The sequence below is a fragment of the Setaria viridis genome, chromosome 9, assembly GCF_005286985.2.
Source record: "Setaria viridis chromosome 9, Setaria_viridis_v4.0, whole genome shotgun sequence".
Lineage (NCBI taxonomy): Eukaryota > Viridiplantae > Streptophyta > Magnoliopsida > Poales > Poaceae > Setaria > Setaria viridis.
The window spans coordinates 50,948,488-50,966,648 of NC_048271.2; the positions used below are offsets into that span (position 1 = coordinate 50,948,488).

General features: G+C 42.9%; 3 protein-coding genes across 5 annotated transcripts; 2 read left to right on the plus strand and 1 right to left on the minus strand.

Annotated features, from left to right (window-relative positions):
* The first annotated feature begins 4,532 nt into the window (after window positions 1–4,532).
* On the plus strand, window positions 4,533–9,750 carry LOC117838550 (probable protein S-acyltransferase 22). Its single transcript, XM_034718618.2, has 9 exons — window positions 4,533–4,969; window positions 5,087–5,200; window positions 5,531–5,902; window positions 6,774–6,842; window positions 6,974–7,045; window positions 7,250–7,378; window positions 7,524–7,604; window positions 8,029–8,214; window positions 8,698–9,750. The coding sequence occupies exons 1-9, from the start codon at window positions 4,928–4,930 to the stop codon at window positions 9,430–9,432; spliced, it is 1,800 nt and encodes a 599-aa protein (XP_034574509.1). The 5' UTR covers window positions 4,533–4,927; the 3' UTR covers window positions 9,433–9,750.
* Window positions 9,751–10,021: 271 nt separating this feature from the next.
* Window positions 10,022–12,846, minus strand: LOC117838551 (vesicle transport protein GOT1). 2 transcript variants are annotated; one of them, XM_034718620.2, is made up of 8 exons: window positions 12,686–12,845; window positions 12,411–12,499; window positions 12,268–12,337; window positions 11,062–11,153; window positions 10,881–10,961; window positions 10,690–10,787; window positions 10,411–10,492; window positions 10,022–10,313 (listed from the first exon to the last, which is right to left on the minus strand). In XM_034718620.2, exons 3-8 carry the CDS (start codon window positions 12,296–12,298, stop codon window positions 10,275–10,277), a joined length of 423 nt encoding a protein of 140 aa, XP_034574511.1. In that variant the 5' UTR covers window positions 12,299–12,337; window positions 12,411–12,499; window positions 12,686–12,845; the 3' UTR covers window positions 10,022–10,274. The 2 variants fall into 2 exon arrangements, with proteins under 2 accessions (XP_034574511.1, XP_034574510.1); XM_034718619.2 differs by lacking the exon at window positions 12,411–12,499 and having other exon boundaries at window positions 12,686–12,846.
* Window positions 12,847–14,157: 1,311 nt separating this feature from the next.
* LOC117836156 (aspartic proteinase 36) lies at window positions 14,158–17,465 on the plus strand. Of its 2 annotated transcripts, none has more exons than XM_072291141.1 (9): window positions 14,158–14,619; window positions 14,719–14,848; window positions 15,652–15,729; window positions 16,012–16,140; window positions 16,318–16,477; window positions 16,553–16,623; window positions 16,700–16,790; window positions 16,879–17,111; window positions 17,272–17,465. In XM_072291141.1, exons 5-8 carry the CDS (start codon window positions 16,337–16,339, stop codon window positions 17,056–17,058), a joined length of 483 nt encoding a protein of 160 aa, XP_072147242.1. In that variant the 5' UTR covers window positions 14,158–14,619; window positions 14,719–14,848; window positions 15,652–15,729; window positions 16,012–16,140; window positions 16,318–16,336; the 3' UTR covers window positions 17,059–17,111; window positions 17,272–17,465. Both variants share the same exon structure in this region, with proteins under 2 accessions (XP_072147242.1, XP_072147243.1).
* The last annotated feature ends 696 nt before the right edge of the window (window positions 17,466–18,161 follow it).

The following is an 18,161-nucleotide window of genomic DNA, read 5'->3' on the forward strand; positions in this document are numbered from 1 at the left end:
TGGTTGCAATTTTCGTTAAGGTTCACTCGCTGACAGCTGGGCCCGCAGCTGCCCTGCCCCCTCCGTTATCTTTCCCAGCCGCACGAGCGCGCTTGCACAGTTCGGCGACGGACCAGCCGGAGGAGAAGCGTCTTGGCCGAGCGCACGGCCTAGCCGAGCATGCGGCCTGGGCGAGAGCCCGCGGGTGCCGGCTGCCGGGGGGCGCAAGCGGCCTCCAGGCCTCCAGGGCGTGCGTGTCGAGCCGAGGCCTGGCCGAGCACGGCCGGCACGCGGCTAAGCAAGCGACGACCACCCTCCGTGCCGCCCGTTCGTTTGCTAGCATGCATTGTCCTGCAAAGGATTTGCTGGCCGAGCACGGCCGGCACGCGGCTAAGCAAGCGATGAAGGCCGCAACGTCGCCGAGCTCGACCCGGAGATACGCGAAGGATCCGCCGGCCACGGCCCACGGGGATATCTTGATGGCGAACTCGGTGTAGCAGAACACCGAGAGCGTGGCGGACAGGCCGGAGGCGGACGCCACCTAGGAGAGCACGATGGTCGATAGCCAGGCCGGCGTGGTCGTGCGCCCCCTGGCCCGTGAGCACAATGCCGGCGCCGATGACGGAGCCGAAGCACCAGATGAGGCACCAGCGCATCTCGTTCTCGCTGCGCCGGCGCAGAGCGCGCGCCGAGCTCGTCAGCGTCCGTGTGGAGCGGCCAGCAAAGCGGTCATGGAGGCGGGCCGGGGTCGTCGTGCTCGTGCCAGCGCCGTGCGGTAGGTGCCCCAGCTCGCGAACGATTTCGAGGGCATTGAGACCTCGACTCTCGAGGGCATCCATCAACAATGCTACCCAATTCTGGACAGCAAATATTAGGGACACGATTTGGGGATTCGAACTGATAGAAGAGGAATCAGGGACTAGGAATGATAAATTAGTCAATACCGCCCGATTTGTAGTTTATATTACACACAAGATTTACAATATTTAGCACTAAATACATACTCCCTCCATCACAAAATACTATTTACTTTGGATTTTCTATTTCCAAAACTTTTGATATTGATCTAGATGTATGTATGTCTAGATACGTAGCAAAAGCTATGTATGTAGAAAAGTCAAAACGAATAGTAATTTGAGATGGAGGGAGTACATTGTTCTTAATCAACCAAAGGATTCAATGGTACATTAGACCTTGTGTCATGTTTGTACTATGCAAGATCATGCTGGGTCTTACGACAATCGTGGCTTTGGAAGGACTATATAAGATAAAGAATGGTGAGTTGGTCCCTTTCTCTGAACATGAGCTTCTCAACTGTGACTCGCTTCGTATGAATTTTTCATTACAAAATTATGACTTACATGAAGTGTTGTATTATTTTAAAAAACACATAGCCACATAGACAAGACAGAGCTTGTAGGAAGACAAGGGGGCATGGCCCCCTCATGTTCCATCTATACTCTTGTACACCTATATATTAAATTAGTTTTGAGATTACATTTATTCATGCGTAAAATTGTTGTGGTTATTGTGGCCAACCACCACTGGTACGGATAATGTTTAGATGGCTATCCGTTCTGGACTGCAAAGAACTAGGCCCAATTAAGATGAAGGTGGTTATTAAAAAATAATCCAAAGAATTAGGCCTAATTAAGATGAAGGTGGTTATTAAAAAATCCATGAAGATAGTGGTTAGATGATGTATCAGGAGGCATGTCACACGCCACCTTGGGGCCTACGCGGCCTATCTATTAGGCACGCGTTTCCTATTATACCGTTTATGGTTTGTTGGTTGTCATATATTTATGAATTGTTGTATGCATAGGAGTTTTATCGTATTAAGTGAACACAAACTGTAAATGTCAAACTGCAATATCAAGGAGTGTTAAATTGTTTTTCATGATCAACACATAGTTGTAATAAAGTGTTTTATTGTATGCTAAGGAGTAATGATCGGTTAATCTTCATACCTTAGTTCTAGCAAAGCATTGCAGTGCTACTCTGCCCACTTCCAAATAACCCTGTTAAATTTGAAGCCACACGGTTATATGCCGTGCATTTTACATATAATATGGGCAAATACCCTTCTTAAAAAAAAATATGGGCAAATACCGTAGTAGGGGACTGGAGCTCCTCACCACCTTCCATTCCACCAATCCACTATCTTTTCCACACAGTACCACACGAGTCCTGGAATGGAAGCGGAAGCAGTCCGATGACGCCGTCGTCGTGGTACCATACGTGCTGGCTTCCTGGGCCGAGCCAATAGACCATGGCCGCGCCGCGGCGCACACGCACATCAGCACATGCCGCGCGGCTTGACCCGGCGGCATGGCCACTGCGCTCGCGGGCGCCGGGGCCCCAGGGCGCAGCCGCAGGGCCAGTTTCGCGCTCTTTTCTTACTTCGGCCTTGTTTACTTGTCAATTTGGGAGTGGTAAAATTGACATTCTACTATAAATGCGACACTGTAGCATTTCGTTTGTATTTGTGAATTATTGTCTAAATATTGACTAATTAGGCTCAAAAGATTCGTCTCGCAAAGTACAACAAAACTGTGCAATTAGTTTTTGATTTCGTCTACATTTAGTACTCCATACAGGTACCGCAAGTTTGATGTGATGGGGAATCTTCTTTTTGCATAGTGCCAAAGTTGGGAGTTAGGGGTAAAGTAAACAAGGGCTTCTTCTTGACCACTCGGATTTACTGCGCCGCAAGCGACGACCGTCGACCGGGTAGTGGGCACGGGCGCACGAGGCACCTGCTTTTGAGGCAGCCGAAAGGCTCCGCGCTGCACTGACGCCAGTCTGCACTCTGCATCCCGTAGCTGAGCCTCGGCATGCAAGCCAGAAAGGTGGGCTCCTCCTCCCGGCTTTTGGACACGCCAACCCAGCGCCGCATCACTAGAAATGGTTTAGGTCCGGTTTGATTTGTCCGCACCCGAATGTTTAGATATTAATTAGAAGTATTAAATGTAGACTATTTACAAAAACTCATTACATAAGTGGAGGCTAAACGGCGAGATGAATCTATTAAACCTAATTAGTTCATGATTTGACAATGTGTTGCTACAGTAAATATTTGCTAATGATGGATTAATTAGGTTTAATAGATTCGTCTCGCCAGCCTCCACTTATATAATGAGTTTTAGAAATAGTCTACGTTTAATACTCCTAATTAGTATCTAAAATATTCGATGTGACATGTGCTAAAAATAAGCAAAAGTAACGGGGCCTTAATCTAGTGTGCCACCCTTCCCGGCTAGGTGGTTAGTATTGCCTAATTGTAGTTGTAGGTTAGGGTTGTGGGTTTCTGCTTAAAACAACAAGTTTCCTGAATTCCTGTCTAATGTAATGTCACCAATCATGGAAGCAGTACACTGTGATGGTTGTGTCACGGAGGGGCAAATCCCTTTCCGTAATTGGCAAGAGCCCAGAGCCCTTGTGCAGGAATTCAGAGATGCGGAGTGCAGAGGCACCGGCCTCGTGCGGTCGTGCCTAGCCGCTTTCTTCCGTGATGGCCGGGAAGTTTGTTGAATTCGAGTAAATCGAAGTATACAAGGGTATGCGAATGCATTTGGTTTAAAGACGTTAAACTCTAGTTCAAATCGATCGAACCTTCTTATTGCACGATTAAAACACAAGGAATTGAACCACAAGAATAGGTGAGCAATTCGTTTAGAAAAAAGGACTAGGTGAGCAATTCGCCTGTACGTAGACGAAAACCGATGGAGTCGACGGAATACGTGCACGCTAGCTATGGCGGTTTTTGCAATGGAGGTGAGGGGATAGCTGGATCGGTATTTGTAATGAAACAAATTACAAGGAATCAAACTCACCTAGCGTACTTCTAAGTTCTAACTATGCATCGTATGTTCCTGCTAAAACAACTCGTTATATGAAGCCATGGAACAAGTACACTGTGATGGTCGCATTACACAGGAGCAATCATCCTTTCCGTTAGTGGCAAAAGCTCTTGTGCTGTTTTCCTTTTCTTTTTTGAGGCAAAAAAGCTCTTTGTGGTGTTGTGCAGGAATCCAGGGCCACAGAGGCTCATGCCTAGGCGCTTTCTTCCGTAATGGCCGGGAAGCTTATTGATTTTGAGCACTACTAGCAGTACTCTTCTTGTCCAGCGTGTGTTCTCCCGCCAATGTTTTCCAAGCTTCTCCGAACCAGAGTTCTCTCAGGTACCATACTGTTTCGCGTAAAAATTTCTACAAAGTTTGTGCGCTTGAACTGTTCGCCTCAGCTTATCAGCCGGCTTATCAGCCACCGAACAGTGTTTTTCCCTCACAACAAATCAGTTGTTTCAGCTTTTCAGCCGGTTTATAAGTTCAGTCAAACAGACCCCAAATTCGCCGCGACTTATATACTTGCATATTGTTATAATGCTATTAGATTAGATGATCGTTCCTGTGCAGTAGCAGATAAAAGGGTGCCTAATTTCCTAGTGACCGATGTTTTAGACTGTTAAGCAAGTGTTAGGGAAACGAGACACGCAGACATTAGCCAGAGAAACGAAGCCGGAGAGAGACGAAACGGAAGAAGAGTAGAAGACGAACACGACTATACAACGACTCAGCAGCTGCAGCAGCAGACTGCCGCTTCCGCCCTGCACAATAAATCCAAGAGGCGCCGGAGGGACGGGCGCAGGCGCGCCGCAGTCGTCATACTCCCCGAGACGCCGCATTGGATGCTCCCTCTACCCACTCTCGCCTCTGCCCCTCGCCATTTTCGCTGAACCAAGCAGCATTCCCTGGTTCTTGGTATCCTCCTCCGCAATCTCTGGTTCTGGAGAGGTAGCGCGGGAGCAAGGCTTTGCTTGGTTTCTGAAGATGGGGCAGAGAAAGAAAAGCCATGGTTCGTGAGGCATCCGGGTTCCCTGCTTCTTGGTAGCCCTCGGCATTGCCGTCCTATCGTTCTTGGGGTGCAGGCTGGGGTTAATCCGGCCATGAGGAAGCACGGGTGGCAGCTGCCCTACCACCCTCTCCAGGTACGGTCCGCTCAGCGCGCGGGGTTGTACTTTCAGTTTCCATTTTCCTCGCGATGTTTTTGCTGTTCTTGCCACTCACGCATTCTATTGCTGTGCTCCGGAACCGACGAGCTGCAGGTGGTGGCTATTGCCGTGTTCTCCGCACTGGGTTTCGCCTTCTATGTCTTCTTCGTGCCGTTCGTGGGGACAAAGCCTTTCCAGATTGTGGCCATGGCTATCTACACTCCACTGGTGAGGTCCCTGTCCTACTTGAGAGATTAAATTCACTATTACGCATAGATCTGGCATTACGTATTTGTTTCGCTGGTCGCCCTCTCGCGTTCTACAGTTCTGGGTACTCAGACCATCAGGCATTGCCGTGCGTTGTATTGTTTGAAACTTCTACCTTTAATACAAAGATACTGCGTATTCGAGAAAAAAAAGTACTGGTAGAGAATGTCATCTGCTTTGCATGTATCTGTTGTAAAAGAATGACGATATGACGTTGGTTAGAGACTATAGTTAGTCACTGGGTGATTGAACAATTTTATCTGGAGAATGATGAATGCCTTCTTTTTGCAGATTACATGTGTTGTTGTGTTATACATATGGTGTGCCGCAACAAATCCTGGAGACCCGGGCATTTTCAGTTCAACAAAGGATTTGAAGTTACATAAGCATGAAAAGCACTCCAATGTAAATTCAGATCAGGGAATTAGTCATGGAGGAAGGCCATTAAGTGAGGCTTTTGGTACTGCTGATAACAGTGAGAAGCTGAGCAGCATGCTTGAGAGGAAGGATTCACCCTCTTGGCCCAGATTTTCTGGAATACTTTGCTTGGTTTGTTTCCCATTCTCATACCTTTGCAAGCGATGCCTCCATTCAGATAATGAACCTTCAGAACAGAACATATGTGAAGAGGGCATGTTTTTCTGCAGCCTATGCGAAGCAGAGGTATTGTTAACTAGTCCTTTTCCTATTCATAGTATTGAGCTCATAGTACATTGCTATTGGGCTGTTCAGTACAAACAAGTCTTGTTCATGACATGTTATCAGATGGGTTTTGTTTTGGATTCTTTGTCTCAGACGTCAATGATTAAAATGCGTTGCAATTGCGCACTTCATGCTGCTCTGTTTCATCGTATCGAGCTCATACCTGAACATGCTGTTCTGTTTCTTCAAGTTGTACTGGTCTGCGCACTGCACTACTAACTTAGGTCACCTACAAAGTATCCAAAAATTTAGTGGAATTTGTATATTAAGTTTCACATTTACTTTCAGCAATTTATGCTTACCCTGGCATGTGCTTATGTGGAGGGCAGGTAGGCAGTGCCTTCATGTTTAGACCTTAAATTTTGCTAATATTCAGTTTGATTTTCAGTAGAGCGTTGACAGACTGCAATGAATCTAATGTATTAACTTTGTGAGGGCAACCCGTGAAAAATTCAGAAATTACTGTAACTAACTAGACTGAATTCAGAGAAACAGGACGGCAAGTAGTTTGAATCAAATGTTCATGTGTTTCCAGTTTCGTAAATGAATCCATTTGTGATGTATATGTTGCAACTTGGAAGTGTCTTCCAGTACCATTATTTGAGTGTCTTCCAGTTATACAAGTAAAATTGTCTTTCCATCTGTCTAATTACGCACTGAATTTGTAATTTGGTTATAGATGAATGGAAAGTATGGTGTTCTGATGCATTTGTGATCTTGGTTTGTGACTTAGTATCTTCAACGTTTGTGATATTTTATAAATAATAGCATAAGTTGTTTCCTGTTTGAATTTGGATGCCATTGCGGGATTTTGAAGAATAGTATTATGCAGGTTTTAAAGAACAGTAAGCATTGCAGAGTGTGTGACAAGTGTGTTGATGGCTTTGACCACCATTGCAGAGTAAGATCTGTTTTTCTTATTATTTTCCCTGATACTCAGAAAAGTGGTTCCTCATGAGAATTCTGGTCTTATTTACTCTCAATTCCTAATGGGTAGTAACAAGTTTCACTGCTGCCATTGTTCTTTTGTAGTGGCTTAATAATTGCATAGGGAAAAGGAACTACAAAGGGTTCTTTGTTCTAATGGCTTCTGCGGTTATCCTAGTAAGTGTTGGTCTCTTGGGAACTGACAAGAATTGGAATTAAAGAGCATTATGCCATTGATACGTACACCTTATAATGACCCTTGTGTTATTGCATTATCCTCCAGCATCTGGGGCACTGTTTGTAGTTAGCAATGTTGTTATGTCTACTTTCTATTCTGGTAGATCATTGACAGGTCTCCATGATCTGTACAATTTGGTCCAGCTTGTGATGCAGTGGTTGTCAGGAGCTCTTGTGTTGATTCTCTGTATTGTTAAGAGAGGAGATTTCTCCAGGCAGATTGTCACAAAGTTGGGAAGCAGCTTCTCAACTGTAGCTTTTTTAATTGTTGTGGTGAGTTCAATCAAATTTTTTTTTTCCTTGTCTAATACGTGGGCACTGCATTAAAGTTCAGAGATTCTGTTGGTGTCACTAAAATGACACTGCTATCCTTGAAAAACCGTTACATGGTTGGTGATATGATGTTTTATTTTTGCAGGCAACTTGCACCATTTTAGCAATGGTTGCGACCATACCACTCGCTCAACTTTTATGCTTCCATATTCTTCTTATCAAGAAGGTAAGTTGCTCTTGACGTTTAATTGAAGACAGCTTGAATAATAGCATACGATGGCAACAACAGACATGCTTGCAATTTCATATTTGGCCCTCCTTAATCTTGTTTACCCTGCTTCCAGAGTTATATATGCTTGGTCACTACTATTTTGCATTGTTTCTTGGTCTACTGCATGGATAATGTAATGAAGCTCAAATTAACTATTCCCTTAATTAGAAACAAAAAACACTCTTCCTTTGTCCCGGTGATGATAGCACAGAGCCGATTGAATTTTCTGCTGAAATAAGTCAGTCGCATACTACAATAGGTTGCTATAATTGGTCGGAGAGTTTTGCAAGAAAAGTAGAAAACTATGTGCATTTGAACTTGTTCTTTTTTCCATATAGCTTGAGGTTAAATATTTATATATCTTACCCATTGTGTTCAGGGAATTAGCACATATGATTACATCATAGCTTTGAGGGAGCAGGAGGATCAACAAGAGGTTCCTGGACATCAAAGTCCACAGATGTCTATTATAAGCTCTGTTACTGGATTTAGCACAGCCAGTTCTTTTGGACCACTTCATCGTGGTTCATGGTGCACACCACCACGATTATTCCTAGAAGACCAGGTATGTGATAATGGATCATTTCTGTCAAAACCTGATGTAACAGATAGGATAAAGGTCCTGGAAGTCCTAAAGACAACACAACTTGATATGCCTCTAATGATAGATCAAACGTTAGAATCTTGCATGTGCTGCCTCTTTAACAAGCTAATTATGCTCATTTTTTTGTATTTCTGATGTATTCGAGAAAAAATATGTATTTCTGATATAAAGCTAGTTGAAACTGAATAACTGATTAGTATCAATATGTGAAGCTGGCTGCTTAGATTATGCCATCTGATATTCCAGCACTTGAACATGCATACGCTCCCTCGAGTTATCATGAATAGTACAATACGCTTCTTTTTTCCCCCACAAACAAGTAGCATCAATTATCCTACTCCCATCTTTAGAAGAAGAAAAAAAGAAATTGTAACCATGCAGCACCCATTATCGTACTCCCATCTTTAATTGTCGATGCTTATTGCTTGCTCTATTCTTTCACAGTTTGATGTTGTTCCTCCAGAGATCGGCATGTCACAGAATTCAGGCAGTAAGAAAATGAAAGAAGAGGAAGTAGGAAGGAGAAAACCTGGACCAGTGAAAATCAGTCCTTGGACACTGGCACGCCTTAATGCGGAGGAAGTTTCTAAAGCAGCTGCAGAGGCTAGGAAGAAATCCAAAATCCTGAAGCCAATTGCAAAATATGATGCTTCGGACAATGGCAGTAAACCAGATCATAAGCTCAGCAACAAGAGACGACCAGACAGAAGAGGTTTCCCCGCTGAACTTTCTCTTGACCCTCTTGCAACTCTATCTGCAAGTGGCAACGAAAGCAATTTCAGTGATGCAGCCATGGAAATCTCGGGCAGTTTAGCCCCATTACAGCTTGAAGCGAGAAGCGCTTTCCAACCGAGTACTGCAGGATCCGCCAGAAACATTGTTTCGTCACCTGAAAGCAGCTTTGACTCGCCTGATCTCCACCCCTTCCGCATTTCTTCATCCACAGCTGAAGAGATGCAGGGAGTCATATCACATTCAGCTCACAAGGGCATTGAGTTCACAAGATCATCCAGCGATGGGTATGAAGCATCAGGAGGGGAAGATAGTGACTGCATCCCATCAAGAATCGTGCACAGATCGTCAAATTGGGACAATGTCATTCTGAATGCTGGTCAGGGAGGCCCTGCAGTTGATCTGCACATGCAATCATCTGAAGGGTTTGTTACTAACTTGAAGTGAAGCTAGCTTCCAGGCCGTCTCTGATTTGCGAGTCTCTGATTTGCGAATCATATGAAACTGCTGGTGTTGACAGTTTCCGGCCTTAGGATTCGTTTAGGTGCTTACTTTATCTGATTATATGTGGGGGATTAGAATTTAGATTAATTCTAGGTGCTAAGTTTTTCAGGTTTCATGTCTGTAAAACGGTCTTGGTCGCTGGTTTAGCATTCAATTGTCATTTTGGCAAAATGTGAATGTGAGGATTAGTCTTTGTCTAAATTTCTTGCTGTGCAGTCGGACCATCTTGAACAATCGAACTCGTTCTTCAGTTTTTTTTTTCTTTTTTGAATCATGGAGAGATGATTCCGCCTGGTGCCGCCGCACTTTTCAGGCCTATTGGGCCACAGCCGTCACCGAGGGAGACTCCTACTTGGAGCTGTCAGTCGCTTCCTCGCTTCAGACCTTCAGTCGGTGATGGGTAGGGTCGAGTGATGTAAAGCAAAGCAGAAATGCAATGCTCACGGCTGCATGTGTAGTGTGATTTTTGCCTAAGAAGCACCCAGCCACGCAGGATACAACACAGTGCTCTGCCAGTTCATACCAACAGGGCAAGCTTAAGAGTTTCCTCGATCCATTCATTTTTCATGGGGTGAATATGCATCCTGGTCTGTGGTCTTCACGAAACCATCGAGTTGGATTTAGTCTGGGGCTATAATTTACAAAGAACAATCCTATAATAGGGAACTACAGCACATAAGAGAAATAAGGACCAGACAGACGCAAGCATAGCCATTTTGCTACTGCCACTAAAAAACATCATGTGCTAGTTACTACGCCACAAGCAACACACAGCAAAAAGGATGCTAGACCGGAACCCGCTTTCCTCTGTAGCGGTCAAGGAACTGCAGGCAAGGGAAATTGGGGTTGTCAGAATGTGCAACAGGCCAAGCTTCTATCTCAGGAACAGATGAAGAACGTTATGTGTCGTGAGGTCCTTACCGATGTCACAAACGGTTGTTGAAATATCCAGCCAATGATAGGAATCCTCTGCAAGAACACTACAAGTGTTGGCCAGAATCCACTGCAATGGGATCCAAGTCAGTGTCCAGGTACAAGCAAATTTTCTTTCAGGAACGATTAGAATTCTGGAAGAAACAAATTGATTTCGTGGCATTTAATCTGGAAGAAACAAATTGATTTTGTGGCATTTAATCTTTTTTGAGACCGTGTCTCAGCAAGTTGCAAGAATTTTAAAAAAACACAGAAAAAGAATCCAACCTGAAGAGTACAATAAAGCCATATGCCTCTAAGAGCATGCCGAAAAAGGGCCACCCGATGAGGACTAGGAAAAAGCCAACACCAAATGAGATTGTACCCTGTTTATTACAACAGCTGATTAGATATTAGTCGTGTTTTCTAGTTAGTCATGTTTATGGGCAACAGCTATGGAAAAAACAGCGATTGATAACCTTGTAATTCTTAGGCTTGGTGAAGAATTGCATAGTTGATTTTAGACCAATTGTCAAACCCAATCCTGACAGGAAAAGAATCTGAAATGGTATGATGAGAAAAGATTAACCCTAGGCTCAGTAAGATAACTTAGATCTTCATAAAATTCAAAGGAACAATACAAAACAGACGTTAACCTACATTGCCCATTGCGATGAGCCCCTTGTCAAAGAAGAAAATTATTCCCAGAAAGGAGAAGAATATTCCAAAACCTGTCAGGCCAAGCCCAATCTCTGTCCAAGATGAAAATCAGTAGTCGGAATCACTGAGTGGGAGGAACAAACTGTAATATCTAAATCGGTGAATATTCTTACAACACCATATGACAAGACAGGGAATGATGCTCTATAACAATACAAAAGATTTTTCAAGCAAAAATTTTTCACCATGCTTTGAATGTTGAACACTATAAGTGTGGCACTGAGGACAGCTCCCTATCCTAAGGTGGCTGAATTTTACATAATTTTTTTATACAGCCACAACACTCAAAAGGTGGCATTTTAAACACAATGATTCTACTAAGGTTCCCGAAAAATTGCTATAACCCAGCCAGAGCAAGCTGGTTTCTAAGTGGCTGTTGACCAAGATTAGCCGATGGTTGAGTATCTGTTCCTTATTTGCTATGGCCAATAAAGGACAGGTACAGTGGTGTCACCCAATCAGAACGAGCATAGAGTCACAGACCTTACAGCAGTATCACATCTGGTGCTGTTTTCAACTAAATAATCCAAGTACCATTCAGAGTTGCAGAGGTCAACCAGCAGCCCAGCGCTGAAGTTATTTGTGTAATAAGGTAATGGAATAGGCCTAACCAGAAGAAACTCTTAGATTTTCACTCTGTAGATCTTCACCCAATTGGTACAGTTGGCCTATATTTCCATTTATTGAACCAACTCAGTTCAGATTAGATTAACCACAGTAACAAATTTCTAGGGTATCACACATGTTACCTAGGGTTGAATGCATCCCTGTACTAGCTCTTTATAATAAACATCCCCAACCCACCCTTCAAGAAAAGGACTGAAATGAAGAAACAACCCCTGATGCAATAACTCTTAATATTAGAACTACTGGTTAAGTGATGTTGCACATATCACACAAGCACATAGTACATGATATACCCTAATGTATCATAGTCGACACACCAAAACTACTGTTTACGTGATATGGCAAGTGTTGCATTTTAGTGCAAGCATGTTAAGGTCAGAAGCAGAAACAAAGTAGATATAGCAAAGCATATACACATTTACTGCACAGCAGTACAGTACAAGCAATCGATGCTCCTATCAGAGACAAATGGAACAAAAACTGGAAGACAATTTGACAAGAATGGTGACGTGTACATACTCTTGAGGTCATTCATCTCGAAGGAAACCATCTTGTTTTGCAATGACACCGCAGAGATCAGGGCAAAAGACTGCAACAGCGCGAAGTATAAAATTAGGCATAGTTTGTGCAAACAGAGATAGAACCGAATATGAAGTACTAACAGAGCTTCAGAGTCGGAGCTCAGAAGAAGATCCGATCCCTGCCCGAGTCAATAGGCACTAGGCTTGATCCCTGCCCGAGTCAATAGGCACTAGGAGGAAGAAGATCATGTTTTAAGGGTAAGGCACGGGGCTAATCGCCAATAATTTTTGCAAAAACATAGAATTTATAGTAGGTAAAATCATGGTCAGATCCGAATACAAATACCATACGTTAGGGGTTTGGGTGTTCGATTTCGAGCAGCAGGAAGGGAAGGGAGGGGAATGGGCGGGCATACCCTTGTCGGATGCTCGTCGCCGGCAAAGCGCCCGACGAAGAACTGGCGGGCGGCGCCACTCGCCCTGTCGTCGCCGCTAGGAAAGGAAGGCCGAGACCGAGAGAGAGAGAAGGCGTGCGTGGCAGCGTAGCGTGGGAGAGAGAAGAGAGAGAGAGAGAGAGAGAGAGAGAGAGAGAGAGAGAGAGAGAGCGCCCGGCGGACGGGAGTACGGGACAGGCCCACGGCCCGCGTTCAGGTTTGGCTAGCGCGCGAGGCCTGCTTAATTTCTTTTTCGTCCTCCTCTCAAAAAAAATTTCCGTCTTCTTCTTTCTTTCACTTCTTCCTTTTTATTCCATCCCGTTCTTTTAATAATTATAATAATTAATTAATTCATATATATAAATATATATGCCTTTCGACAATTTGGAATGTTTACTTAGCATTTTGTGGAAGATATTTCAACAATAATTAACATATGTCCAGCGTTTCATGTTAAAAATGTTGAAATTGTAGTCTCAAAATGCTGAAATTTTAAATTCCAAATGTTGAGATGGTACATTAAAATTTTATTACTTTAAAAATCTATTAAAATTTAAAAAAATCTAGGTCAACATTCTAGAATAGCTGGTTGAACATTTTACAAGAAATAGTTGTGTTGAAGCCATTGATTTCATTTGGTCCAGCATTCACGATTGTGCATTTTATAAGAACACCGATGTTCATTTTCATTGATTTCATTAGTAAAAAATAGTTGTGTTCAAGCCATTGGCTCAACATTCACGATTTATAAGAAAAAATGTTTATTTTACTACTATGTACAAAGCACTTTGTTAGATTAATCCCGTATACAGAATATCAACATTTTACTTCCCCTAACATTCAAATTGTGAATTCATTGTATAGTACAATTGTTATTTTTTTCCATTTTATCATAAGTACACTTTATGTTTTGAGATCCGATGTTATAAAAACATGTATGACTTAATTATTAAAAAACATTTTGGTAATCTTTTATGATATAACAAATAGTGAGGGTAGTAAAATGCACCACATATTCCAGAAACCACCTAGAAGGTTGTTGTAGGTTAATATGAAAGGAAGGATGAGAAAATTGCATATTTGCCCTCACTTTGACCTCCAACTACACATTTGCCTCTCTCTCTGTTTTTTTTTTACTTTGCGTTACTGCCCCTGCTTCGACGAAGTCAATGCACTGTTGCCCCTTATTTTGCCTACTTTGACAGAAAAATTGGTAAAACTAAAACAACAAAAGCATAGTCAAACGATGCAATGCAAAAGTTGAAAAAAGAAAGATGTTAAACGTGTAGTTAAAGATCAAAGATGGGATATAATTGCAAATGGTGCAAGAAAGATCAGTAGTAAGCCAGTAAAGTTCTTTTGATCTTTTGCGCCCGTTGGTACAAGGGTACTCTAGTTTTTTTTATAAGCATAAAAGATTTGCGTTTCAATTGAAAAAAATTCAAAATTTACAAGTCATTGTACTGGCACAACGGCCAAAGGTAAAGGTTTCTTGCACCATTCCCGGAGTCTCTCTGTCCCGCTCCTTTCCCCCCTGCTCAGTTGCTCTACCAAGTCGGGCAACCCCGTCTGCCCTCGCCTGATCACCTCTGCCTCGCCTCGAATCCCCCTCCTTTCCCCTATCTTCACCTCACCAGCTCACCTCACCGGCGTGCGGCGTTGAAGCCAGCCTGACCCATGGGGGTTTCCTCACGCACCCAGCTCCTCCTCCTCCTCGCGATCTCGTCGGTTCTCGCCTTCAACCACGCAGCGGCTGCCGGCGCCGTCTTCGAGGTACGCCGCAAGTTACCGCTCCACTGTGGCGGGGGAGGTTGCCATTACGCGGAGCACGTGGAGCACGATGCCCGTCGCCAAGGTCGCCGCCTCTCTCCCGGCACAAATTTCCCACTCGGCGGCAGCCCGGCAACAGAAACTGGGTAAAGTAAAAACCCCACGTGCACGCCGAATTTTTGGTACGGCTATCTAGGGCACTTCCATGGGTGTGGTAATCTGATCTCTGGGATGCGGCGTTGCAGTCTGTACTTCGCTGAGCTCACAATTGGGAAGCCGCCGAAGGCATACGGCATGGAGGTGGACACCGGCAGCGGCAGCGCCCTGGTGAACTGCGTCACCCGCGACTCCTGTCCCCGCGAGGACATCAGTGGGGTATAGCTCTCTCCATCCTGCTGTAGCAGAAATTGTATGGCTTGATGTACTTAATAAACGCTACTGAAAAAATTAGTAGGATGGAACCGCCTTTCAACCAATCAATACAACCTCGTAGAGAAGCTTTGGCTAAAACTCTAGCAGTTTCTTGAAGCTTGCTTTAGATATTTAGAATCTTACTCCCTCCGTCCCAAAATATAGCTACATTTAGCTTTTTCAAAAGTCAAATCTTTTTAACTTTGACCAATAATACCTCTAAAAATAATTTATTTCAAATAAAAAAGATTTCATATTATAATAGTTGGTTTCATGATAAATCTACTAACATAATTTTTATGCTATTAGTCTCTTTGATTATTTCTCTATTCGCAGTCAAAGTTGAAAATATTTGACTTGAAAAAAATCTAAATGTAGCTAAATTCTGGGACGGAGGGAGTACCTATTTGAGTACAGGGCGTTGCTCAGAGTGTTGGCAGCATTGTGGAGAGATTGCCATAATTTGATTGTGTTGTACTAGCTTTATGATATCTCGTCAAGATATAAGTTAGAAATGGATGTGATATGAACTAAAGAGTAAGAAATGTGGCAACGGTGATCCTTGTTAAGTTACCAACTGATCTGTGAAAACAAATTTCAAAATAGGATTACCACAACAATATATGTCGTTGTTGACGATGCAACTAACTAGAACTGCCGTGCTATGTATCTATGTGTTGTAACTACTTCTAGATATATAGGCATGCTGGTTACTATTTTTTAATATAAACACTGCAGTTGTTCTAACAAAATGTTTGATCTTACAGATGGCCTGAGGAGTAACCACACAATATATTTGTGACATCAGCCAGTACGCAGTTGTGATAGCCTAAACTACACTACCGGTTGGTGGCTAGAACAAGTACTGTTTTATGCTTTTGACATTATAATTAGTACGGTTTGTGGCTTCAACAATACGTAGCATTAGTACCGGTTTGAACCTTGCCCCAACTGTTGAACTGGTATTGATGCTACCATCTGTAGAGGTTCTTGCACAACTGGTTCGATCTGATAGGCAGTGTAGTAGTGTGGATGGCTGAACAGCTTTAGCGTTCTAGTTTTTCGTTTCTGCTGCTGTCGGTGTTAGTTAGGTCTAATTACCACTACTAATGTTGTTCCGTGTTCAGCTGGCAGCAACTGGGGAAGCAAGCCTCAGATTTTGCCCTTTGTTTGGACACTTCCTATGGTGCTGGGGTTGTTGCGACTGGAAATATAGTGTGTCCCGCAATTCTGAAGACCAGCTTGGTGTCCAACAGGTATGTCATCTACTCATCTTGAGTATAGGGTTGACATAGTTTAGTGACTGGCGTTTAGGATGGATTTTGATTTCTACATCAGTTAGGAGCCACAGTTAGGATTTTGACTAACATCTTTGGTTAGCATGTACTACTGTTTCAGAAGTGATTCATCCTTTTTGAAAAAAATACATGTAGGCTACACTACGTTGTGAATATGAAATCAGTATCAGTTGCTGGCACTACACTAGACCTGCCCAGAAATACTTATTATGGCGAAGGGAAAAGTGTTGCCATTGACATCGGGACGACATTGACGTATCTGCCGGAGAAGGTTTACAATGCCATGATGATTGAGGTAAAAAAGAATACTTTTGCATCAATCTTCATGCTGAAAAGAAATGTCCTGATCGATTTCTTTTTGACCTTGCAGATTTTTGATAAACACCAAGGCACCCTTTTCTATGACATCCAGAACCTTCTTTATATCAAACATTATGGAAGGTATGCAACGCTTTTAGTTAATTTATGCTAGCATGCTGTAGTTCTAGAATTCTGATTTTTTGTAATCTTTCTGTAGAGTGGATGATGTGTTTCCTGAAATCACCTTACATTTTGAAGGCGGCCTTGCATTGAACATTTATCCACACGATTACCTTTTAAATAATGGGGTAACATCTTTTTTTCCTAGCTTTGGTAATATTGCACCTTGATGTAACTAGTCATTATATGGTTAAGATTGCATTTTATTCCGGACAGAGTGATTGGTACTTTGTGGGGCTGCGAAATGGAAGATCTCAACCTGTTAATTTAAGAGACATGGTGATTCTAGGAGGGTGGACACTATTTGTCACTATATCGTTCCTTGTTTGCTCCATATCCATTTTTTTGAATCTAATGACACTAAACCTTCTTTTTAGATATGGCCTTTTCAAATAAGCTTGTCGTCTTCGACTTGGAAAACGAAGCTGTCGGATGGATGGACTACAAATGTGAGTTTCTCCACCTAAACTTTCCACTTTCGATCATTACAAAGTTTGGCTTTCAATTGAGGTTTGTTATAGTTACTTTTCAAAAAAAAATGTTAATTTCTCCAACCTCCGACCTGGCACATCTCCGAATCAGTCTCATGTACGGTTTATTTGGATACAGGCTCCTCCGGCATTAATCTTGAAGATGAGTGAAAAGTTGAGAGCCAGACTTCAATGGTCCCGGTTGTTAGTTCAGTGATGCAGGGTGGCTAGGCCGCAGTGAGACTGAGAGAACTCTGTTTGAGAACACTATCGTATCTGTACTGACAGTCTGATGTGGCAACAATAGCAGTGAGTTGAGTGAGGCGTGCTTAATGCTCTTTGAATTCTTTTATTTGAGAATGCGAGGATGCGTATATTTCATTAAAAATAAGCTAGTGTCATAAAATGACTAGAAGCAACCTAAAGCGAAAGCTTGGAATTAAGACTTGAACTAGGACCTAAGCAGTAAGGAGTAAGGCAACAAAAAGGTACCTATTTGCAGTAAGCAGTAAGGTAACAAAAAACCACCTATTTTACAAAAATGCATGTTCATCCATTTTTTGAAAAGAACAGCAATAATTGCCAATAGGACAGCTAGAGGACCATAAACACGTTTTGTTCTATGTTCAATTGTTTCCTACTGTTAATCTATAACATAGCAACCGCAACCTCGTGAGCCAATGATGGACCAAATCTCCAGAATGAACCTGCAACCTGCCATGAGAAGATCTAATGTCACAATTTCTTGATTGCATAAAGCACAGGCCCATTATTTGGTAGGTTATGCTGCTGGAATATTTCAGAAGTCCAATAGCTGCCCGAATATTTGACAGAATAGGGGGGTGTTACATCATCTCATCAGCATGGAATAGTTGTCCCACGCATCTTTATGTTCAGCATTCCGGAAGCCCCAGCAAATGCTCTTTGAATTCATACATATAATCCAGCCATTCAGCTTGAACGAAGATAGATACAGCAGCGAGGCCACACTTCAACGGGTAGTGGTGTCAGGCAGACAAATTGCAATCA